At 37.0% G+C, this 25,978-nt stretch overlaps 2 protein-coding genes across 9 annotated transcripts in view; both read right to left on the bottom strand.

Moving 5' to 3' along the window:
• Window positions 1–2,911: 2,911 nt before the first annotated feature.
• Window positions 2,912–15,242, bottom strand: znf207a (zinc finger protein 207, a). 5 transcript variants are annotated; one of them, XR_013822914.1, is made up of 13 exons: window positions 15,124–15,242; window positions 13,971–14,097; window positions 13,753–13,891; window positions 13,485–13,664; window positions 13,321–13,396; window positions 13,159–13,229; window positions 12,908–13,053; window positions 10,498–10,719; window positions 10,008–10,164; window positions 7,976–8,150; window positions 7,698–7,776; window positions 6,664–6,718; window positions 2,912–5,488 (listed from the first exon to the last, which is right to left on the bottom strand). XR_013822914.1 is itself a non-coding variant. In XM_079888052.1 (12 exons), exons 1-11 carry the CDS (start codon window positions 15,162–15,164, stop codon window positions 7,990–7,992), a joined length of 1,401 nt encoding a protein of 466 aa, XP_079744178.1. In that variant the 5' UTR covers window positions 15,165–15,242; the 3' UTR covers window positions 7,450–7,776; window positions 7,976–7,989. The 5 variants fall into 5 exon arrangements, 2 of the variants coding, with proteins under 2 accessions (XP_079744179.1, XP_079744178.1); XR_013822916.1 differs by adding an exon at window positions 11,854–11,934 and having other exon boundaries at window positions 7,698–8,150; XR_013822915.1 differs by having other exon boundaries at window positions 2,912–3,012; window positions 7,698–8,150.
• A 1,538-nt stretch (window positions 15,243–16,780) lies between these two features.
• Window positions 16,781–25,978, bottom strand: part of slc25a23b (solute carrier family 25 member 23b) — a gene marked incomplete at its 5' end in the record, with an annotated part of 28,377 nt that continues 19,179 nt past the window's right edge. For all 4 annotated transcript variants that reach the window (XM_079864528.1, XM_079864526.1, XM_079864527.1 and 1 more), the window contains 9 exons: window positions 16,781–18,832; window positions 18,972–19,122; window positions 20,202–20,369; window positions 21,924–22,037; window positions 22,137–22,283; window positions 22,963–23,121; window positions 23,222–23,333; window positions 23,543–23,630; window positions 24,554–24,677. In XM_079864528.1, the coding sequence (XP_079720654.1) occupies window positions 18,651–18,832; window positions 18,972–19,122; window positions 20,202–20,369; window positions 21,924–22,037; window positions 22,137–22,283; window positions 22,963–23,121; window positions 23,222–23,333; window positions 23,543–23,630; window positions 24,554–24,677 (1,245 nt within the window). In that variant the 3' untranslated portion in view covers window positions 16,781–18,650. The remainder of the gene's footprint in view (window positions 18,833–18,971; window positions 19,123–20,201; window positions 20,370–21,923; window positions 22,038–22,136; window positions 22,284–22,962; window positions 23,122–23,221; window positions 23,334–23,542; window positions 23,631–24,553; window positions 24,678–25,978) is intronic.

A 25,978-nucleotide genomic window follows, 5' to 3' on the forward strand; every position in this document is an offset into this window, starting at 1 on the left:
GCCTTTGTTTCATCTTAGAGTTTTTTTTTTTGTCTTTCTTTTGTTGGCTAGTCAAAAATATATTCGGATGTGTATTGTTATTGTATTTGTTATTAGCTTTGTTATTAGAGTTGCACTGAGTGTCTGCTTCCCCTCATTCAGCTAATCGTACAACATGATATTAAAGTACTAAGGGGACAAGGTGACAATTCATGTGTTAATGTTTACTCAAGGACTTATTGAGAAAAATAACAAGTGTGTTTTTATCTGTAATACGATTATCTACCTTATAGTGGCTTTTATTGTGGAATAATCCATGATAAAGAAATGGATTATTTTGAGTATTGCACCATTTTTGTTTTCAGATTATAAACAGAAAAAAAATGCAAAATACTAAAAAAAAAAAAAAAAAAAGTATATGAAAATGAAATGTGGGAGGGGGGGGGGTCTTTTTGAAGAACTGTGGCCATAGATCGATGTAGAGGGACTTGTAACTCCCCATGTTACACCATGATGAGCTGGATAGACATCTGGAGAAGAGTTTCTTACAAGACTCATTTCAGAGGTGCCTACCTTTCTGGTTTGCTTTTTTTTTTTATTGTCAATGTTAATTTCTGTTCTAGTTTTCTTTGTGCAAGGCCACCAACAGTTTACAAACATTTCATGTTGTTCTGAAGTTCAAGGAAAAGGAATGTTACGATGGGATTGTCATGAGAAGAGAAAAGAAAGAAAATCCTAAAGGACATATACTTCCATCAAATGAATAACAAAAAAAACACTTTACAGAATGAAGATTATTGTGCTACTTGCAGAACTCTGGGATTGATCAGTGTTGTCATGTTTTTGTTTTTATTTATGTTGGCAATGTTACTTTCATAGATTATCAAAGCCTGTATTTTTTTTTTTTTTTTTTTTGAAAAAAGAGAAAAGAAGACATAGTTGTTCACTATCTTGCACACACACAAAAAGTGGATCATGTCTCAGGAAGGCAAGGGTTCCAGAGTACCAACTCCACGCCATTTAATGTTTGTTTTTAGAGAAAGAGGATAACAGAAAAAAAAAACATAAGCACTGAAGGTTATGGATTTCAGAAGAAGAAAATACCTTTGTTTCTAAATCCGTAGCAGTTACATATTTACCAAATAATGAACTCTTAATGAAAATGGAGTGCTTTATATATAAATCTCTATATTGAAATTGCTTTACATTTTAAACAAAATGATCAATGATTTTGATTGTTCAAAAGACGGTGAAAGAACATACAAATGCTGTATGTGTGATTCTTTATTGTATTTTCTTAACATGAGGTCCCTTCCTGTTGAAATCAGGACCATTGTGCATTACTATTTCTTTCCTCTTTGTCATTCTGTCTCCTGTGGCGGGTATTACATGATGAGAACTAAAAACGAGGGGTTGGGGGCAGGGTTTCTGTATCAATTTGATCAATTTAAAGAGGAAAAAAAAAGCTGGTTTATACGGATCATGATCTATGCACAAGGGGGGGTGGGGTTCTTAAAGCCTTTGTGACCCATCTCTCACTGGGATTAGAGGGAATCTTTTTTTGTGTCTTTTTTTTTGTGCTCATTTGCTCTGTTGTCTCCCTCCCCCACCAACCCCATCTTACTTCCCATTTTTTATGTTTCTTACATACAGTACATCGCCATGCTGTGTATTCCTAAACCAATGAACGTCTCATTCTGAAGCACTGTGGGGTTTTTTTGTAGCCCATGACTTTCAAGGTTGTCTGTGTTCTTTGTGTGACTGACTGAGTGAGTGAGTGAGTGAGTGAGTGTGTGTGTTACTGGGATGAGTGTGGGTGGAGATACTGGGTTGCTTTTGCCTTTTGTCAAGGAATATGTCTGTACTGAGATTTTAAGAAGTCAATGGCTTTTGATGGGGTTTTTTTCCCTCTCTTTTCCTCTTTTTCTCTCTCCTCATAGAATGTGATTGTTGACATGCACCGAAAAAAAATGTTTTCAACTATGGAGCTTCTTTCAAACAATTAATAAATTGCATTTTTGTTCTTGGCTGTAATGAATTTGGTTTGGTCATTGGTCATTTGGTCATTAGTGTTGTGATGAATACAGGTAAAGTGGGATGCTTAAGCTTAATAACCTGTCATTGTACTCTTCCAATAGGATGAAAAATGCTTTGGTAAAGTAGTGTGGGATGACATTTATTTAGTGATTTGGATTGAATAAAAATAAAGATGCCCATGACAAATTATTAGAAAGTATCCAACCTGTATTAACCTTTAAAATAAGAATATTTTATATTTCTTCTTTAAAACAACCAGGTTAATGGAAGCACTTTTAACCCAATTTGATCATTTGTATCCCAGTAAATTAGGTTATTATTATTATATAATACTTATAATAATTATTTTAATACTTAATTAAATATTTTTTTTGTCTGTATATTGTCATTTGCAATTATGTTGCCATGGCAGTTAATTATGCATTACATTAGATGACAGAATATTTGTACTCTTTTATTTATTTGTCATATCACAGGACAGATAAATATTTACATTTTAGTTTATGTCTAAAAGCAATAGGCCACTTAAACTGTGTAGTTGTAAATGGATCCAAATATCACATGAAAGCTGCAATTTATTTCTTCTCCTTTTTTTCTGATGCTGATGCCACTTGATCTGTCCTTTTGGGGGATCTATAGTTTTCCCAGCATAGTCTTTCTATTGGATTTGGTCCAGCCTGGAGCAGGTCTTTCGGGCTCATGGTGGACAGATCCGATAATGGTTTGCGCTGCTTCCTTGCACACTTGACATGTCTTCATAAATCGGAACTGCATTTTGATGCTCTGGCTGAGCATTTGGCTTTTTCTGAGGACAAGAAAGAGGGGTAATTTTAACTTTAAGAATGCCACACTATTGCTTATATGCTAAATGAAGTGTTCAGTTGTGTGACCTTACATGTGTCAAAAAGAGAGCGATAACTGTGAGTAGGAGCAGACTCACTCCTACAGAGATGGTATAGATGAGCAGAGAATACTTCCTACAGGAGCACTGCTCACCTAAATCAAACAATGAGAGTATGAGGACAGATGTGAGCTTACTTTTCCATCACTACAGCTAATATATTTGGGCTAGCGGTGGGGTCTTATCTCATGTTTTGTTTTTTCCAATTTCCAACCTCTATCTGACTCTTAGTGACCGTTTTAATTCAATATTAATATGTGACTCTGGACTACAAAACCAGTCACAAGGGTAATTTTTTTTCTAAATTGAGATTTATTCATCATCTGAATAAATAAGCTTTCCATTGATGTATGGTTTGTTAGGATGTGACAATATTTGGTCGAGATACAACTATTTGAAAATCACAGCAAAAAAATCTAAACATTGAGAAAATGGCCTTTAAAGTTGTCCATTTATGTTCGCGATTTTGCTGCATCCACTCACAAAAATAAACTTTATATATATTTATGGTAGGAAATTTACTAAATATCTTCATGGAACATAATCTTTATTTAATATCCTAATGATTTTTGGCATAAAAGAAAAATTTATAATTTGGACCCATACAATGTATTGTTGGCTATTGCCACAAATATACCCGTGTGACTGGTTTTGTGGTCCAGGGTCACATCACATAAATATAATTGACAGGTTGTCCCAACCTTGCGCAATTAAACATCAGCAGAAATGCAGTACAGAACTCCACCAATATATAATGTGTGTGTATATATACAGTATATATATAGCATTTTTACAATTAAATATAAAGAAACATTTTCCAACCTGCCGCCTTCACAAACAGAAAAAGGGCTGTGTTCACCGAATCTGATGCATTTCCCGAGAAATCACAGACATAAAGCCCTGTGTCTGTGAGTCTTAAATCAGAAAGAGTCACAGTAATTTCGTCTGTCTGGAGAAAATTCGGCTGTCTGGAGATCTTGATACGTCCCTCAATTCCTGGATCTGCTCTCACGCCTTCATCTTCAGAGATGTTCATCACACTTTCTGAATGAGCAAACCTTCGCCGCAGGTACAGAAGCGATGGGTGTGATCTACTTGCTTGTGTAACACAAAATATGTCCACTGATTCACCCTCAAGCCTTTGGATGTAATGATAATTTTGAAATGCTGAAAAGTGTTAATGAAAGGATTAAACTCATGAAATTGCATGCTTTTGCATTGTTGGCCATATGTAAAATGCTTTTTTATCAAGCTCTATAACACATAAAATAGATTAGTTCACTGGTGTACCCCTATTACAGAGTAGGCCAATCAATAACTTAAAATGGTTATGTATAATAAATTCTACATACTTAAAATGTATAATATGTTTAAAAGCATCACCTGTTATGTTCAAAAAGTCTGATGAGACACCAATACTATATTAGCATACATCTGACGTTAAGAGCTGTGTTATTGCTACAAATAAAAAACTATTTCTTAAAAAAATGTAAATGTTTGAGATAGAATGCTTAATTTCTGAAATGTTTTTCAAGTAACCTAGACTGAAATTTAACATCTTACAATAAACATTACTATGGTATCCCATTCAGAGTGACGTACCTAAAGTTTGCTCCAATAAAATCCAGAGAAATAAACAGGCTCTCATAGTGCACTTATTAAATGTTTTAAATATCCATGACAAGTTTCACATGCATCTCTCCTCAAAGCGTTGATTCTGCTTCTAGAACTGTTCTCTTTTCATCTCGGCAGAGCTCCACCCAAGCACAGGAAGTTCAGCAGACACACATATTATTATTTTTATTGTAGGGTGGTGTGTTACTACTGAAATACAGCGTTATTTGTAGAGTAAATGTTTCCACTCATTTTTGTTTCCACTTCTCTGGCAGTTTATTCCAGCACTGACATTGTTCATCGCTCATTTAAAGCACATTATTTCAAGTAATTTAAAGCTTAGATTTGCAGGAAACTTCTCTTATTCTTTATGAATTCTTTTCTTCTGTACTCTCATCCCTTTGACGTTTTAACTAATACACTTAATATTGTCGTTCAGTTGTTACTTGCCCGGTTTCACAGACAAGGCTTAAGCTAATCCCGAACTAAAATACATGTTTGAGCTGTTTTAACTTAAAGCAACTTCCACTGACATATATAAAATACGTCGGTGCCATTGTTTTTTTAGTTTTTTAAGGCATGTTTATAAAAGCTACTTAAATGTCCTAATTGAACGAAGCCCTGTCTGTGAAACCAGGCCTATATATATGACCAAATATACATATAAAGAATACACAGCTCATTTGTTTTTATTTTAGTTTTTATTATTTTCAAATGGGACAAAAGGAAAAGGCAACTCACTTTGTGCTGCACTTTACTGGAAAGATAAACTCAAAACTCTGAAAAAAATCTCAGTTTACCCTGTACAAAGGAAAATGAGTACAGATATAGAAAATTGGGGACTAAACCTAACCAAACTTACCAGGTAAAAAATTAGTTGACAGTGAACCAGAAAGCAGTGTCTTTTGCTTTTAACCAAATCTCAACTCTGTAAAGGGGGTCCTGGATTACGTTTTCCTTAAAAATCAAGGGGAACTGATCAGTAGCAAACGGACAGATAAAAGAAACAAAGAACCACAAAAAACAAAACTCACAGACAGTACTTTACAAAACACAAAACCATCGGATTCATATGGTTGGCTAGATGCTAAATGATTCCTTGAAGTAGTAGTTCTGTGGATTGATACCATTAGTGCCATGCCAAACATCTCCAAAACCAGTGAAAGGTTTTCAATTAATATTCTGGATTTTCAACAATGCTTGTGGACAGAATCTGTGGCATCCTGAAAAATGTCATCTCATCCTTCGGTTTGTAAAAATGGGAACTACATTACACACATGTAATGTTTATATGCAAGTTGCATTTTCTAAGGACTTGTTAGCTAGCATAACTGCTAAACTTTCATTAATTGCATATCCATTTCCCATTTGTTTAGTACAAACTGCGAGACGAGTCATTGTCTGTGCTAATCGACAGAATGCCATAGATGTAGTTGAAAATAACAACATATTCTATTAACACACTACCATTCAAAAGTTTAGGGGTCAGCAAGATTTTTCAATGTTTTTAAATTTAAGAGAAATCTCATTCACAACAAGACTGCATGTGTTTGATCAAAAATACAGTAAGAACTTTTCTATTTTAAATTTTTTTTTTTCTTCTTTGATGCACAGCTGAATTTTCAGCATCATTACTCCAGTCTTCAGCGTCACATAATCCTTCAAGTATCATTTTAATATGATGATTTAATGTTCAGGAAACGTTATCCTCACTGTTTAAAACGGTTGTGCTTAATATTTTTTTCAGGATTCTTTGACAAATTTAAGGCCTTTAAATGTACATCATTCATTTGAAATAGAAATGTTTTATAACTTTTGTATAAATGTCTTTACTGCCACTTTTAATCAAATGAATGCATCCCTGGTCAATAAAAATACTACTTTCTTTTTTCTTCTACTCCCCCCCCCCCCCCCCCCCAAGAAATCTTACTGACCCCAAACTTTTGAAGCATATTTGTGTACATTTAACATGTTAGCTAAAACGGAGTTAGTTATGAAAATTCCCCTGATATTAATAAAACTGGGGGCCATCACCAAACTTGTTCTAAGTTTGGGGACGTTTGCATCCAACAGCCAAATGACTGTGAGGCCCCCTGAATACAGAGAGTAAAGAGAGAAAATGTGAGACTTGCCTCAGCCTGTGCAGGGCAACACTGAGACTCTGCCTCAGCCAGTCCCATGGCATTGCTACAAGGAGAAGAGAAATCCTCAGTTTAGGACAACAACCACAGGGAACTACAGTCACAGCCTTACCTGCATCTTCCTGAAAATCACAGTCAAATAATGAGCTTTAGCCGGTTCATTCAGTCTTTCACAAGACGGTGATCTTCAGGAAGACTGCCATCTGAATGGTTGTTTATCTCTTTGAGAGCCATATGTTCTTGCATAAGGAGTTGAACATTTAAAGGGGTCTTAAACATTTAGGTCCACTGTTTTTCCCAACCAAATTACAATTGAATTGACTTTCTGTTGTAGCATCTTAAGCACCCTCAACTGTTAAGTTCAGGGAACTTGTTAGTTTTATCTTGTTGGTTGTATGTTGTTCAGGAATAATGGAATCTATCCTATCCTTACTGGGTGTTCAAAGCTTCCGAACACCAAATAGGCATCACTGATGTGTAAATGTCAGACATCGTGAGATGTTTTGAGTTACATCAAGTTTACATGGTACAAAACCACTTTCTTTCAAAAGATCAGAGAAATGTAATTCCTTATGATTGGACCCCTTTAAACTCGAACTTCAATATGAAAGAACATCAAACGTGGATGCAAACGCTTCGGCTTTCCTCGCACTCATAAATGCATTCCAGCACACGCTAAACACACTGCTTTCATACAAATAACAGCCATCACGTGGATCATTTGAAGTACAAACCTTACGGAGTTGTCCTTTACTCGCTCATGAAAAAACAGCCGTTAGATTTCAATAGTTTATTACAATTCATAGTGGAACAGTACAGATATCATTCACAGGAGTCCTTTTGTTATTGGCCCTACAGAGAGAACACTGTAAATGTAGACAAGCAGACACAGAAAAATAAACTCAACAGTGACAGCTATCTGAAGCCCTCACCAAGCAACGCTGGGGACAGGACGTCCAACAGCACCTATGGGTGCTGCGAAGGCTTCACACTTTTAGTACAGTAGTATATTTACAGTGACTTGCCTTGATAAAGGTGCTGTACGAAACTCCAGCCGCTTCAAATTATTACGAACCATATTTACTACACTTCACTTCTAAAAACCTAAACAAGACATGAGAAAAAAAGCCAAACTGTATGATCTGCAACAAAGGGAAGGTCCAAATAAAAGACTTGGTAAAATCAAATGTCCCATGCGTTACACAGTTTGATTACTCCATCCCCTCATTTCAAGAAGGGTTACGGTTACTGATCTGGATTGTAAAGAACGCCACTAGATGTTAAAATGGTTGAATCACCAAACCTAATGAAGACGCTTCAATATCGGCCTCCAGGAGACATTACTGGAGGTCTCATGCCAATGGCAGGCCGAGGGGGAGCGGCCTGGTAAGGAGGAACCATGGGTGGGGCTTGCCCATACGGTGGCATCCCTCCTGGGACGTACCCAGGCACTGCTTGAGGTGGAGCACCATATGGCCCTACATGAGAAGAAACTGATTAGTTGCAAAGTTTGGGGTTGGCAAGACTTTTGGTATGTTTTTGAAAGAGTATCTTATGTTCATCAAGGCTGCATTTATTTGATCAAAAATAGTAAAAACAGTGAAATACTATTACAATTTAAAATAACTTTTTTCTATTTTAATATAGTTTAAAATGGAGTAATGGCTGCTGAGAACCAAATAACAGTCTTCAATGGCTACGTTTACATGGACATTTTGTTTCAATAGGAATGAATTCATTCCAATTGATGAATCTGAACGTAGTGTTTACATGAACACTAATTATAGTGATTGGGTTGATGCGCGTGTCAATACGTCGCAAGCTTCAAACCGGAATGGATTTTTATGACATGCGCGCAGTCGCATGAATAGTTTCCGGAAGTTTGTGCATTCTACTCCCCTACATTGCTTCTTTTTCATTTTGGGTCCTAATTAGGAGATGACGACGAGCACATGAACCGTTGTGCCTCCCTGCTTATATTAAATCGAGCAGTAAAAACAGTCCTTCCCACGCCCAAAACAAGGCGTCTTTGGACGAGAGTCCGAAACAAGGACTGGTGGCACGTTGTCCTGCTCCACTTCACAGACGCAGAGTAAAAGGAGAATTTTAGAATGACTGACGAGACACTCATTATATGACAGGAAGAACAGCTCATTCCGCGCGTCATACATCATTACACCATTTCTATGTCATTGCATATACGCAGTACTTTCCAGTTTCTGTTTTCAATCCGATCAAGTGTTTACATGTCCTCTCGATCGGATTACAAAAGGTTTAAACCACCCCTTATGATTTGTCCAATTCATACGAATTGATGTGGTTACATGTGACTTATTCTGACTAATATGCTGATTTAAAGCTCAGGAAACATTTATTATCATTAAAGGAGAACTCGGCAACTCTAGCGAACTCTAGTCACTTCTTCGCTGATTTTTCCTTTTGTTGTCGCATGTTTTCCCCACGAGCTCCCCCTACAGCTGTGGGGGGGCGTATATTTCACAACACGGTCGTAAAAAACTCACTTGCGGCGGCCTCCTCCCCTTCTCTACCGCTGCTCATGTATGTTTATATGTTTATATGTTTATGTATTTGGCAGACGCTTTTATCCAAAGCGACTTACAGTGCATTTCAAGGTACACAATTTACATTTTTACCAGTTCTTGCTTTCCCTGGGAATCGAACCCATGACCTTGACGTTGCAAACGCCAACGCTCTACTGTCTGAGCTACAGGAAAGTTCATGTGCGTTTGTTTTGATCGGAGCAAGCCAACTGTATCGTGTGGAGCTATGTCTACCGAGGTGGGTAATCTGGTAATACATCATACATGCGTGTGTGTTTATGTCGAATTGCCGTAAAGCAATTCGTGTTTCGCGCTCGTTCTCGTTCTCGCTTCTCACGAGACTTCCAATTTCTATCTTGCCGGGACGGTATTCCCCAAGTTGCAAGGTTGGTTTTCCGCCTGGGAATGCTGGGGGGAGTGGGGAAAGTCACCAATATCACCAGAACAGGTTGTTTAACCATCCAAATGAATTCTAGACAGTTTTTTTAAGTTAAAAAAGTTGCCAAGTTCTCCTTTAATGTGGAAAACAGTTAATATTTTAGTGGAAACTGTAATGCATTTTTTCAGGATTCTTTAATAAAGAAAGATCAAAATAACAGCATTTATTTGAAATAGAAATATTTTGTACCATTATAAATGACTTGACTGACACTTTTGATAACTGCATTCTTTCTGAATAACAACTATTAAACAGTAGAGTAGCAAGACATTTTCGCTCTTATTTTGATATTCAGTGGGCATCCAAAAGTCTGAGAGCACTTATATGCACCTTACCTTGCATGGGATGCCTAACACCCGGCTGCTGCGCAGGAATGCCCTGCTGAGGGGGCAACACGCCTCCCATTGCTGCGACTGGTGGGGAAGATATATGGGCCTGTCCCGCACTAGGGATTTTACACTGGTAGCGAGGCAGCTGTGCTCGCAACTCCTCCTGTCAAACACATAAAGCAAAGCGTGCAGGGCGGTAAGACATAAATATGGACTTTTTTGTTTTCTTTCTTCTGTTGAACGCAAAAGAAGATATTGTAAAAAATTTAAGTCACTGGGGTCCAGTGTTGTTTTGGACCTTTTTGACTTTCACTGTCTGAACAAAAACGTTCTTCGAATTTATGTTCCGCAGAGGAAAAGAAAGTCACAGGTTTGGAACGAGACAGTCTGGGATAATGAACCAGGTGTTTTATCAAATACAAGCATGCACTATTGATAGCTGACCAGTTATTTCTGCAAAGCTTGAGAGACAAAGCACAGAAACAGGTTCACTTACCAGTGATATGTCTTCATCAGGGTGGATCAACTTACTGGTTGCACTGGTAGTGGTGAGGGTGGCGGGCTTACTTGTGACTGGGGTGCCCGGTTTGGCCACAGTGCTGCTCGTGTTGGCAGCAGCAGTGGTGGAGGACTGGGTGTAGGCTGGGAACGTGGGTTTTGGCGCAGCAGAAGGAGGTGCAGAAGCGCTCACTGCTACACCAGAACCAGCCTGCTGGACCTGAAGTGAGACAAAAGTGCAGATTAGATACATTCAGGGATTCAACTCAATGCTGCACTTAGGTACTACAGTTAACAGAAGCAAAACGGATTCTGAATACAGTGGCCCCACAAAGCATTAAAGTCACACTTGATATACAATGCAAGATATAACAGAATACCAAAATGTACTTATTTACTTTATTTAGAAATAGAGAGCAAGCACACTTCAAGAAAAATACCGCCATCTTAAAAAGTCAATATTTAGAAACACTAATTTAATAACAGTTAAATGTAATATTTTTTTTCATACTGTACATTATAATGGTGTTATGTCTAAACTGATTTTAGTTTAAGAGTATTATTTTTTATTTTGACAAAATAGTATAGAGTTAATATCATCCATAACATTATCCACCCATATTTCAGCAACAACCCGGTCGTGCAGGTTCGCGCTTTGCAACATTAAGAAAATCAGACCCTTCCTGTCAAAGTATGTGGCGCAACTTCTGGGCCAAGCTCTAGTCATTTCAAGGCTGGACTACTGCAATGCTGTACTGGCAGGCCTTCCAGCCAGCGCATCTAATCTCTGTAGGTGATCCTGAACACGGTAGCCAAAACCCATGTCACACCCCTCCTGATCTCACTCCACTGGCTCCCAGTTGCAGACAGAATTAAATGTAAAGTTTTGATGCTGGCATTGTGGACTGACTACCTCAATTCACTCCTGCAAGTGTACTGTCCTCCCTCCTGCCAGCTAAGGTCACTGAATGAGCGACTGGTTTTAAATGATAAAAACACAAAATGTTAAACAAAATAAAGTATTTGGACACTTTCTGGTTGTAAAAAGTGGATCATGATCAAGTGCCCCAATGAGTCCAAATACTTTTTGGGGCCACTGTATACAGAGTTAAAATGTGACTATGAAGGTGTATTTTAAAGAAAGAGAAACACTGAGTTTAAAAGAGAAAAATCAAGCTGTCTATCACTTATAAGCCTCGATTAAAAATCTCTTTTGATTCTTCTGAAGCACTACAGATGTCCTCAAGAGCAAAGGCAATTATTCTAAGAGGCAGTCTGAGGTCTGTCTGCTGTCACATGCCATCAATAGTTTTAAGAAGCAGCTCTTTCACCGAGTCAGCAAGCTACTGCATACTTGGGACAGCGGTTTAGAGGATGCTGACAAAGTGTCCAGACTGGAGGAGGCTGAGCTTGTGCTTGGAGCTCGAGTGCCCATCTGCAGCATGGAGAGAGAGCACACAGTAAAGACCCTGTTTAATTCTGGACATGACTGCTGCTCACAAAAACTATCATGAACACACTTAAAACTGAACCTCTGGTCATTTAAAACTACGCTCTAAAACTACCAGCACTGAGGGTTTAAGCCCCTCTTAGGTTTATCCATATCACATTTTGGTCTCTTGAGAATTTCCACAACAGAAAAAAAAAAAAAAAAAAAGGATAAAAAAAAGAAAAAGGGATAACTTTTACTTTAAAAAAACAAAGCAATATATTTCATATATGCACCAGAATTTTTTATGATTTGTTTTTAATAAAACAACTAATAATTATAATATATTTTTTTCATTTAATAACAATTAAAGCAATAATAGCCTAAAAACTTTGCATGTAACTATGAATTCATACACTTTTATTGGAAAACACTTTCACTTTTATTGTCCACTTTCAACCACTTCTGTCCTGATTTCTTTGAGGGGAGGGTCAGTGGGTGCATAAATGTATGGGCTTTATCAGATCTTTTGTGGCTGTTCACACGCATTTGACCACATGAGCATCTACACTATGAAAACAATCCGGTCAAATGAGTTTGACTACCTCCGGAAGTGGTCGAAAGTGGACAAGCTCAAAACGTTAGACCCCGTTTACACCTGTAACTAGCGTCCTACACTCGTGATCCGATCGACCAAAACGCATCTTAATACCAGGTGTAAACAGGGCCTTAGATACTTTGAGTTTGAGACTCCTGGTTCAGAAGCATTGGAAACCTGAAAACATCACTGTCAGTAGCATGAAGTGATGCAAAAGTGATAATAATCCTGGTCTCTCTGTCTAACCAAAAACTGACCGTACAGTATTTTCCTTGGTATGAGTCAAATCAGTCCCTGAAAGTGACATCAGAAAAAATAAAGACGTTTAATTTGACTTAAGATGCCTTTCGGTTCTGCAACTAGCAAGGAAGGGCAGCATACCTGTCCTGCACTGGGAAACAGTGGCTTGGAGACACTTGGCTGTGGCGTGGACACTGTGGTGGCAGGCATAGCTGGCCGGGTGGTAGTAGGAGGAGCCTGCGCCATGTGGGGTATGCCAGGGTGATGGCCCATGGGAGGAGGAATTCCTGTAATACCACAATAATAAAATAATTATGAACAACTGAAAAAAAAAAAAAAAAACACGTTTCTCTTATATACATACTGAGCCTTAAATTGAAAGGTTCCTGTACCTGGTGGCATGCCTGGCATCATTGGGGGCATTCCATGTGTAGGTGGCATCATGCCACTCATTGGCATCATGCTATTGATTACATGTAACAGGAAGGAAAGGTTATTGAAAGAAACATGTTTACAACATGGATGAGCAATATTCAGACTCTATTAAAGCTTACCCTGGAGGCATTCCTGGCATGACAGGGGGCATCCCTGGCATCATTGGGGGAACACCAGGCATCATTGGGGGCATTCCTTTGAGATAAGTAATTTAGGAGACACATAATAAATATACTATGCATAAAAGCTTGAACTGGTTGTTTTGTATTATTACAAAGCACACCTGAGTAGCTTCCGTGTGGCATCCCTGGGGCTGGGACAGGGGCCATTCCTGGCTGAGTCATGGGGGCGTAGGCTGCCTGAGGCTGTACGGTTGATGCTGGCTGTTGGAAGGAGGGTCCAGCCTCTTCGTCCTCATCATCTTCATCAGAGTCATCTTGGTTCTGTCTTTTCTTCTGATTTTCTGTTTACACAAAGCAGGGGAATATTGTTATTATGGGTTTACGTGGGCTACAAAAAGAGCATTAGTAATATGAAGTTAAATGTGCTACCCTGTGTTTTTTGTTCAAGTACACGTCGTCTCTCCTCCATGTCTTTCTCTGGAATACCCTCCATTCCATAGATCTCCAGTTCTATGTCAGTCCTTCCAGGTATTGCATTAGGGACACCATCAATAGTTTCTTTGTGAACCTGCAATAAACAAACAAAAAGTTTAAGACATACAGTAAACATATTACATATATACACAAAATCCCAATGGCATATGTACCTGCATACAGTGGATGGCCAGACCAGGACCTGTGTATAACTTCTTGTGACATATGTGACACTTAAAGTGCTTGGCCTTCTGGTGTTGAATGAGAATCTTTTCATCATCAAAATCCCTGTTACAGTACCTGGGTTTGCGGTTAAAGTCATATAAACAAGAAAAAAAAATCATAACAGAAAGCCAGAAAAGTCATGAAGGCAACATTATTAGCATAAGGATGCTTAAATATTTTGGCCCACTTCTTTCATAAACACCAGTGGTTCTCAACCGTTTCGTCTACAAGTTCCCCCCATTTTCCACAATAATAAGCAAAGGCCCTGTGACATTCTCCAGTTCTTTGTGATTTACTGAATAAGGATTGAGGATAAGGATTTTTCTACCTGATAAAACATTTTAGAGGAAAATGAATATCATTATAAAAATGCCCATAGAGTTTAATTACACTTCAAATAAATACATATTGTATTCATTCAGAGGACTTTTGCAGTTCTAGAAATCACACTTCCACATATATTCTACACATGGTTGTAAAAAAAAAAAAAAAAAAAAAAAAAAAAGCCAAACAAATAAAAATAAAGTAACTTCTTATTTAACAGCTTGTTTTATCTTATTTACAATAATATGGCCAGCAAGTGGGCCCTGGTCCCTTGGTTGAGAACCACTGCCATAGTATGATGATAGCAAGATGGTGTGGAGTTTAGGCACTAAAATGGCTATGAAAGCAGATACATTTGTTTATTATATGACTATCAACATAACTTTTTTGTAAATGATCAATTGAGAAATTTAGCAGTCAAATATTGTTGTATAATGACCACGAAATTGTTTATTTCCTTGTTGACTGTTCTCCACGTTATTAACATAATGGTATTTGTGTTAGCGGAATCTGGAATCAAAGACTGGAGTCTGGACTATGACTTAATATCTAGTCAGCGATCAGACGGGCGTTCAAGTAAAACTCAAATTCGAAAGCGCCAATGACGCCTTGGGAGTAAAGCACATAGCTCAGTATGTTTTTGAGACACAGCCTTGATATCAGAGAAACATGCGAACAATGCATTAGCCATCCGTAAACAGGAAGTGAGCCAATCCCTTCTAATAATCCAAGCGAAAATTTTAGAACAACAGTACGATAGCTTTAAAAGAAGGATACCAACACCAGGGCTTCATCTGCTTCTTCTTTTTTCTCCCCATGATTTATTTAGCAGCCTTTTCCGCAATCAGCACACTGACACCTACTAAACTATTAGCAGAAACAAAATGGAGTAAACAGGACATGACGACGGCATTTTCCATGCATGCACTGACAACTCATCAGAAGTAATGCCGCCACTAACTGGACAGGAGGTGCACAGCTTTGGAAACTGGTTGGTTCTCAAATGACAGCAAAAGTAAAATAGTTTTTAAAAAATAATTAACTGAGTTCAGTTATCATTTATTTATGTAGGCCTATGTATTTATGACTGAATTATTTTCACTTTCCATACTCACCAACTTTCCTTCACAATTACTTAGAATCTAATTCTACAGGAATAGCAGGGGGAAACATTGATAGTTTGCACAATTAATAATTGACTGACCTGTCAGTAAGTGTTAAAGAGTTGACCTCACCGGTGTTTAATGGTAAGGAGACCGGTGATGGTAGTTACACTTTTATTTTGAGCATCAGTAACTCAAGTGTTTGTGCTAGATCTCTCAAACTTTGATAAATGTTGCTCCACATTTGTCTACTACAAACACAACTCAATTGGACATGTACTACACAATCACAGATTTGACACTACACAGTTAGTGTCAAATACAAAGAGTTTTGTTGTTACAACCTCTACACACTACTAGAATGAGTTGTAAGATGGGGATAGATGTAACAATGAGAGGTAGTTTGCTGAAATAAGATCTACACTATCTAATTTATGCAAGAACTTTATTGAAGAACAAAGACTAATCACTTTTGAATAAAGTCAACCATTTTAAGTGACAAAAAACATTATAGGCCTATTGTATTTCTTTTTAGACTTTGTGTTGGACTGTGTGTTTGTGTGTGTGCTGTATTCCTGTCACATTCAGTCACATTAGCTGTTGCCATGCGCCTATTTGTGTGTGAATTTTGCAATATCACATAAAAACTGTATGGAAACGCCAAGATGCGCATACATTCTAAAGATGTGCACCAGAAAAACGTATGTGCTCTAATGAGGCGGTTAATGTTTTTTACCTGATAAGAAGACATGCATATACTACAATCAAAACACAATTACCATAATCCATTGATGCTACAAAAAACTCTTTGACTTTGCCTTAATTGATAACTGGACAAATTGGAATCAGTATAAGGGGTCGGTTACATTTTTAATGAACTGTTACAACTTTCCCCACCCCAAACATAGATACTGTTTTAGCATGTGGATTTGAAGTTAGCATGAATGAAAAGTATCAAATTAAACTAGAGAAACAGCTATTTTAGGTAGCCTAATGTAAGTCAAATAATTGTAGGATATCTTATAATAAAATTGCTAGGCAAAACATAGTTTTGATTTTCCTTTCTGAAAATCAGTTTTTTTTTTTTTTTTTTTTTATAAATCTACAGTGTTGCTCACAGTCACATGCCACTTCTCCTGTGAGCTCAAAAAGGTGATTGTGTATGATATTGATGACATCTCTATAGCTCTTTTCTGACAATGTTATAATTGACCCTGCATTACAACACTCCTCGGTCTCCACCCATAATTCAGTCAGTGTTATCTGTTTTAAATGGCCTTTTGATTTTAATGGCAACATTTGAAAGGAAATTTTGATTCTGAGACAGGTTTATGAGTAAAACATTTTATTTTGTACTGTAGTATATATTTAATAACCTCTCAAATGTATTTATTCTCACTTACACATAAAAAAGCAGGGATTCGTTGCCAGACTGGCTACACAGCATGCACATATTTTAAAGTGAACACAGCATGTCAAGGCACACTACTCTCAATGCAATGCATAAAAGCAACAAAAGAAGAAAAAAAAGTTTCCAGAGGTAATTATTTTCTAAGATAAGTTATAAATATATTTCTCAAAATACTACATTCAGCAAAATCTGAATTAGATGCAATTAAAACAGTGTCTTAAGATCTAGTATGAACCACTAGCAGTTAATCAAGGGACAGTTGTACATTTTCATGTAACTGACTTTAAAAAGTTATGTAAAATTGTAAGACTAGTCTTAGCAGTTTATGCAACTGGCCCAAGGACCTTCGGGAGTAGGACTGAATACCCACTATAGTCTATAAAATGACATGTGATACAAAAATTGTAATTAGTTCATTTTTTACAGAACCAAACAATTGACTTTGTTTTTTGTTGTTTAGTCCTGTAATCTAGTAGCATCCAGTAGTTCTATAATGTGTTTCTGATTTAGTGTCTGGTAAAAGCAGTCATGTTTTATGTTAAATAAACATGCATTCCTTGTCAGTTTTAAATATAGGCCTAACAGTGCTTTGCATATATTTTTTGATATGGACAATCAGAGCTCTTAAAACACGTAAAACATGCAACTTGTGACACTGACATCATGCACTACCAAAAGCCCTTCGTGAACAGATTAATACTACTTTGAGCCATTTATCATTCACCATAGCACATTCCTTAACAAACGCAAAGCATCCAAATCTAATGCACAACTTTACTGATAAACTCCCCATCCAGGGCCGCAGCTAGGGTCTTCGGGGCCCCAGTGCAGGTTGTTGTAGTCACCACCTTTCTTCCCTCTAGAAACAGCCCTGTCCCCATCTTATCTAATGCCCTTGTTGTTTTGCTCCATTTGCAAGTTGTTCAAGGCAACACTAAATCCTGTATTTTACACTACACAACAATGAGGCCTGAAATATCAGAAAAGGTTGTAAAAAGCAAAGCAGCAGAGATGTCATAAAAGAACATCATGATCTTTTATAAATAAGATATAAGATATAAATATTTCCACAATCATTGAAGAGTGCAAATTCTTGATCATTAAATTGTAGCATATGACATGCTTAACTCTCGCTGACCTTTACAAAAATACAAAAAGTCATACAATAATGTAAATCCCTGTATAAACATGCTTTGCAATTTATCACTCATTCGTAAATGTTATGAAACATCGGTCAGGAGAGACTATTTAAAATATTCTATTCCTCAGTGTACATTAAAACACCTTCTTCAATATTTTGGTCAATTTTAGGAGGGAAACTTTGGTTGCCATTTATAAAAAATATAATACTGCAATAGGCCTACTATTTCACCATCATTCTCCGTCATTAGAAGTCTTTCATTACCTATTAGTTTCTTACCCCACATTTATAACTACGCCAATGACATGACATTCCACGTAAAATGAAGCACTATGTATGGTGTTCACCTTTGAAGATAAGAAGCTGTTTATAGTGCACAATAAACCTGAGATCTACAAGCTGCCAGTCAAAGAGAAACATACTCTAAACACGACCATTGTTCTTAATGATCGCCTCAGCCCAAAACTGTCTTTTCATCCTATTGAAGTGTAAATTGCAATGGGAATGTAATTGTGTATGATGTAGAGTAGGTTTTTAGGTCATTCATTGACTATGTCTTCCTTATCCTGATCTCTAGGGGTCCTCTGTGCCTCCCTAATGCTCCTTTTTTAATACAGGTTCTCTCTTTCTTTTTCACTCTGATTCTGCTTTAGGATCCCACTCCCAGTGCTTTCTTCATATGCTCATAAACCACATAAGAGATGCTAACAGCAGGAATGACTTTGAGGAAATTGGGGGCAATGCCACGGTAAAGTCCAGAAACGCCTTCGTGGGACACAATGTGCTTGAACTGGCCAACCATTGACAGCTGTGGAACACCATCTACTGAAGCTATCCAGAAGAAAGGGAGGAGTGAGGTTATATTTTAATTTAAAATATTTTCATTCTTGTGAACATTTATAATGGGTTTCATAAAAAAAAAAAAAAATCACAACATAATCAGAATAACATTGCATTTCCTCTCGCTCACCCTGAGCCTGCATGCGTGTGCGGATTAAAGCCAGCGGGTAACTAGCCAGTTGCCCACACGTGCTGGACACAGTGCCGCATGCGAGCAGCACCAAAACCCCAGGATCAGCCGAGCCCATGCAGTACCGCTGTAGCCAAGCGTTCTTTAGAGTCTGTCAAAATAACAGAGAATATTGAGGGATATAAATATGTTTCAGATATTTTTTTATATATATATTTCAAATTATAATATTATACAAAAACAATATTGTTTATATATATGTTATCTATACATATATATGGATCTATTTGCTGCAGCTGTAGATGTATTAAATTCAAACTCAAAACAAAATACTCAGAACACATCTACTCGAAACATGAACGAAACAACCAGAATAATGTGATGAGAACAGACAATGAACTGAAAGAAACACTGGGCTTAAATAATCAGACAAACAAATCAATGAAATGAATGACAGGTGTAACTAATAATCAAACAATGAAAAACCATAGAAACTAACTGAAAACTACGACAAAAAACTAAAACACGCGACAAACCTACCCAAAACAGAAACAAACCTATGTTGTTGTTTTTTTTTATAAATTTACATTGGTAACAATATTGCATTACATATATATGTATATATATATATATATATATATATATATATATATAGTTAGTTAGTTAGTTAGTATAGTATATATAGTTAATATAAGTTAATTCTAACATATATGTTATTTTTTATATATTTTAATATATTTTATAGAATTATTATAGTTATTTAATTGCAAAGCTGAATTTTCAGCATCATTACTCGAGTCGTCAGTGTTACATGATTCTTCAGAAATTATTCTAATATGTTGATTTGTACTGCTTAATATTTTTGTGTAAAATGACTCTTTGGTTGATTAATTTGATAGATACATTTCAAATGAAAAACATTTATTTAAAATAGAAATCTTTTGTAACATTATAAATGTCTACACTGTCACTTTTGATTAATCTAATGCGTCCTTGGCCAAATAAAACGTTTTTGTCACATGATAAACAATGTCATGGGGTTAATAAGACAATCACCTGAAAAAAGACCTGTGAGTTCTTAGAAAGAGAGAATTGCACAGCAACATAAAATACAAAACATTTTATTTTACCAACCATTGCAACTGAGAATGATAAATTCTCATAGCCTGTCAGTGGCAGCAGGCATTCGCAAACACTTAAATGTGTTAAAATACGCACACACAGCCATACCTCATAAACAGCCAGATCAATGCCAGCATAAGGGATGATGCCAAGTGTGTTTGGCACATAGCCTTTGTAGAACGCTCGCACTCCTTCTTTACGCAGTATCTGTTTGGCACAGTCTGCCATGCCAGAATATTGTCCTGTCTTTCGGAGGGTTAGACGCGTCTTCAACACCTGGGAAGGAACAGAGTAAACATAGAAAGTTTAAAAAAAAAAAATAATTAAAGAGAATATTGAGAAATATAAGTTTGGAGGTGACTTTAACTTTAAGCTGCAGAAACTCCAAGATCTCTAAATAAATAAATAAATAAATAGAGGATTTGTCTTCCAAAATGTGAACTGATCTGCCTCATTAAATAGTTACCAGAACCTAAAAAAAAAAGAAACTTGTTTTCTTAAGCACACCAGGAATAGAAAGACAATCTGTATCTGTATTTGTTAACTAGGCCCAGCTCATTTTCGACTCTTTGAACATTTAGAACAACACGAGTAAACAGGCAAACAGCAATTAGGAACAGCTTTGTTAAATAGCTTCCCCTGTTACATGATTCTCTATTGTTTGTACTTTACATTAGCAGCTGAAAAAACTACACTACTTAAGACAATAGGATACTTTTACTGCCAGACATTATATGAGTAAGACCATTAAAGTAATGTTCCAGGTCAAATGCAAGATTTAATTTGATAATCCAAATCATCCAAGTATCAGTAATAGCATAGTACACATATACTTTGGTTATGCTTTTAAAACAGTGTGTGTATTTTAATATTTACTGCCTCTCCCCTGTACTTCCATTGTAAGTGTCTTCCTCTAACTGTTTTTTTTATGAAAATCCAAAATATGAGTTGAATTTTCTTTTCTGTAGTAAAATAACTGTTTTCTATTTGAATATATTTTAAAATGTAATTTATTTCTTTGATGTCGAAGCTGAATTTTTAGCATCACTACTCCTTGTCACATGATAATCAATCATCATAATTCTAATATGATGACTTAAAGGTATAGTGGAGGATTTTTTACTTCCGGGTGGATCACCTATACTATTGGTCCTCCTAATTCTCAATCATTCTGGTGAATCAATCAAACTTGTTCAAAAAGTGGAGAGGGCGGGTCTTATCTAAAATTCGGAAAGATCCTCCACTATACCTTTGATAATCAATAAACATTTCTGGTTATCAATGTTGAAAACAGTTGTGCTGCTTAATATTTTTGTAGAAACTGGGACAAATTTTTTCAGGATTCTTAGATGAATATAAATTAAATTTCAAAAGAACAGCACTTATTTGAAATAGAAATCTTTTTTAACATTATAAATTTATATTTTACTGTACTAATGTCTATCTATCTATAATTATAATATCAGTTTGACAGCTTATACTGAAGTTTTTCAGTCCCATTTTTGTCCATAGTCTAAAACTGGGACAGATCTTTTTTTGTTTATATCTATATACTTTATACAATTTCTGTAGAAGTGCATATGATAAAAAAGACAATACATTTAGAAGTAAAGCAACTGAATTCTTCATGTCTTATCCTTATAAAGCCATTTAGTCTTGATGTAAATTTGTAGGCCAACCCAGAAGGCTAATTTACCAAGGATTCAGGGATTCCTAATGGGTTTTTAGATTGCCGGTTTTTGATTTATGAGTGAAAAAAGGTCTGTGGTTACATTACTTATATAGTTGAAAACTGAAAGTCTCTTCATGTCTCTCACTTCCTCCTCTTACCTCCATGGGGTAGATGATGGTTTGAGCAGTAGCTCCAGCCAGTGAGCCAGCAATGAAACGTTCTTGAACCCTTAGAGAGCCACCTTCCCTACTGCCTCTGATCAGCCATTTGATCTACACAAGACATTTGAAATTGTTTACTAATATTAGACAATATGCCGCTAAAAACAGAGTGGTTTAAAATGTGTAGCTACTGTATTCTGGTTTGTTTACCTGCTCATAAGCCATGAATTTGATAGCTGACTCCGGGGCAATTTTGAGGACGTTGATGCCATTGCCTCTCCAAAGGGACTTCAGTCCTCCCTCCTGCACCATTCCACGCAAGCCACCCAACAAACTCACACCACTTGAGCCATGGACCTGTTGAAATCCCACTCAGTTCACACTCCTTTCATTACGAGTAATGTACTTTTCACAACTGCCAGTGCCAACAAAGGATTTATTTATTTCTGTTGAGTTTCTTTGATCCAACAATAATTCATAGAGACAAAACTTCATTCTAACACTTTTAAAGAGGACTTATTATTTTTTACATTTTCAACTTTCTTTAGTGTGTAATGTTGTTGTTTGTACATATAAAGGTCTGCAAAGTTACAAAGCACAAAGTCACTACAAATTCAGATATTCCCTGTATCAGTAAGCGCTATTTCTGAACTCCGTCAAACGCTTTGATTGTAGTCTTGATCGTTTTCTTTCAGGAATGAACACGTCACAATATCGCTAATTTAAATAATTTCCGCCCCAGGCAATCGTGAAAAAAAGGACCAAGGCCTGGTTGAGTTGCGTTAATGGTGTGTTGAAATTCGCGGTTATGGTGTGGGGTGTGAGATTTTCAAAACACACTTAAAGCGTTTGTTGACCAGCTGACCAATCAGAGCGGAGGGGCTTCATAAAGACATGTACTAAACAGCGCATTACTGACAGACTGGGAGGAGAGGTGCTGCAACAAGGTAATGAAAACCTTTTTTAGTAGACCCCAAAAATAAAATCAAGACTTTGTAAAAGGGCATAATATGGCCTCTTTAAGAACTGACTGAACCTGGAGGAAAACTTTAAGACGATCCAGAGGAGCAGTTCCTGTTCGCGAAACGGCTCCTGCCATTGCCCCGGCCACCAACTGTCTCCACACCACACCTGAACGCCGCTCCTTCTCCGAAAACTCATCTGGCACCGTCAGTTGTTCTCCAATGTCCAACATCTGACACACAAACATTACAGATTCAAAAGACAGATGAAGTTTACATTCTAAAATATATATGAATATCAAGCCTAATTTCTGAAAAGAGCTGGAAGTAAACCAGAGAGTGTTTCCAGTAGTGGGCAATGTCCTCCATGTTGTGCAAGGGGTTAAACAGGAAGTGGTCTCGCCACTCATTCCAGTCAATGGTCATAGTGCCGTCTCTGTCTATGCTGACACACAAAAAGGAATATAGAATAGTTAAAACAAGCTTTTTCTATGCCTATTGAAACTGTGTGACTCAACACATGTGGGCTTCACAGAAACATCTTAAAGTCTTCTGAAAACACAGCCAGAGTGGGAGGTAGTTGTGTACATGACATTGATCAAGCACTAAAAAAATTAAAGCACAGTGTTTTGTGAAAAGCTGAAGTGCTCTAACCTTTGCAGGATTCTGGAGGCCTGCTCTGTGGACACATTCACTCCAAGACTGTGCAAGGAGAGTTGAATTTCTGCAACATCTATGTGACCTGAGGTCATAAAATATTTTAATTCTTATTCTATATATAGACTGCAGAGGATATACTATTGTTCAAAATTTGGGGTCAGTAAGATTTTTTGAAAGAGATCTCTTATGAAGTGAAGTGACACGTGAAGGCCAAGTATGTTAACCCATACTACCTTTAACCCATACAATTTGTCCTCTGCATTTAACCCATCCAAGTTAGTGCACACACCCGGAGCAGTGGGCAGCCATTCACTGCGGCGCCCGGGGAGCGATTGGGAGTTAGGTGCCTTGCTCAAGGGCACCTCAGCAATTTACTGCCAGTGTTGAGAATCAAACCCGCAACCTTCAGGTTACATGTCCAACTCTCTAACCATTGGGCCACAACTGCCCCCCCAAGGCTCACCAGAGCTGCCTTTATTTGATCAGAAATACAACAAATAAATAAAAAATACAGTAAAACTCTGAAATATTATTACAATTCAAAATAACTTTTTTTTTATTTTTATATATTTTAAAATGTAATTTATTCCTGTGATGACAAAGCTGAATTTTCAGCATCATTCATTACTCCAGTCTTCACTGTCACATGATCCTTCATTCTAATATGATGATTTGGTGCTCAAGAAACATTTCTTATCATTAATGTTTAAAACAGTTGTGCTGCTTAATAGTTTTGAAAAAAACGTGATTCATTTTTGAATTGTTTCGAAATTAATCGAAATTAATCAGAAAATCATAATTTATCTTCTCAAAAAATAACATTTCTGCCCCCAAACTTTTGAATGAGACTATGACGACATATACTAGACAAAGACACAAAAGTTATATTAACACTTTAAAAGCAATAGTGCAAAAAGAAAATGTGCATTTTCAGTGAAGTAGTATGAGGTAGCAGTTACAGTGATGTCGTGTGTTAATCATAATGTGTGAAAGGATAATGCAGACCATCGTTGTTGCGGTCCAGGCTGTGGAACATAAGTCGGAGCTCTTTCTCGTGTGTGCGCAGATACCGTGTGAACTCCTCAATGTCCAGCTGGCCGTCATGATTGGTGTCACTCACACGTACAATCTGAGGGGTGGAGGGGGCGGAAAGTGCAGTTAAGGGCAAGATTGTGAGGGTTTGATGGAGGAGTTAAATGTGAACTTGATTTAACATTGCATCGGTGGTCATACCCGTGAATGAGGAACAAAGAGAAACTAACAGAAAGCAAATGAAGAGAGAGAAAGAGGCATTGCTCTGAGCTTATAGATGCAAGGTTGTGCAAAGCCCTGCCAGTAGTCTGACGGCTCCAATCGCAAACACATTGTGAACAAGAGCTAATCTCTCTTCTTACATCACAGCACATGACTAACACAGTCACACAACCCAACAGCACAGATGTACCACTGGTACAGTGTTGCTCCAAGTTACTTTCTTAATGCCACTTTCATGGTTTCATCTTAGGACTCGATGTGTATAACTACCTGCTGAAGCAATCGTCACAACACAACATATGCACTGTTTTTCAAGTCGCTTTGGCAAGAACGAGGCTGTTTACAACAGGAGTAAAAATTTAAATGTTGGTGCTCTATATTTTGTGTCGCAAGTTTAATAAAAATGGACATTTCAGGTAGCGTACATGGCATTAAGATCTCACATGTTTATGGTCAGCACTGTTTAATTTGGGCATCAATTAAAATTTTGCACTTATCTCAACTCAAGTTGAAATGCCAACCAGTGATTATTGTTCTGCTTGTATCAAGTCAACAAATACTGCAGTCTTGTAAAAGATGGTTTCAGAGGAACCAATAAGTATACAGACCATAAGATTATCAGTGAATAAATTGTCAATATTTCAAACTCTTTCCCTTGTCAGTGTGTTGATCAAGTGCACTATCAAGTGCACTTACAGTCCCTGAACTCAAGCAGCCTAACCCAGTGGTGCAGATTTATTTCTGCTGTTTATGGCATATGATTGGATCACTATATGACATCACTTTCTAAAATAGCAGCGCCACACATTTTGTTTCAACATCTGTAGCTCTGTTATTTTGCACCATGTGCCTAAAATGTTTATAAAACTATCTCATATTTCTCTTCTATGTGTTAAAATATTTTTTTAAATGTACAACCTCTGCCTAAACTGTGTAAATTAATTTTAAAAACAAAAGTGCAGAATTGGACCACAAAACCAATAGTGGGGATGCAGGACTAATATAAACATTAGGCTAATTTAAATTGTGTCAGTGCATCAATTTTAATAATCTCATTTACTATTAAACTCAAAAAAGTGTATCTAGAGAGGTGTTATTCAACATTCCCCATCTGGTCAGCTAGACACTTCTTATTTGTGAACATGTAACTAGGCCTAGTTCTCAACATCTAGCCCT

This window comes from Squalius cephalus, assembly GCF_949319135.1.
Source record: "Squalius cephalus genome assembly, chromosome: 1".
Classification (NCBI taxonomy): domain Eukaryota; kingdom Metazoa; phylum Chordata; class Actinopteri; order Cypriniformes; family Leuciscidae; genus Squalius; species Squalius cephalus.

What these genes read in the sequence shown, in the direction of transcription:
- znf207a (XM_079888052.1), bottom strand. Translation starts at nt 15,164, where the DNA reads ATGGGGAGAAAAAAGAAGAAGCAGATGAAGCCCTGGTGTTG. An exon ending in GATGCCAGGCATGCCACCAG is followed by an intron (nt 13,054 to 13,158) that starts GTACAGGAACCT and finishes GTGGTATTACAG; the next exon opens with GAATTCCTCCTCCCATGGGC. An exon ending in CCTCTAAACCGCTGTCCCAA is followed by an intron (nt 10,720 to 11,853) that starts GTATGCAGTAGC and finishes GTCTCACTTCAG; the next exon opens with GTCCAGCAGGCTGGTTCTGG.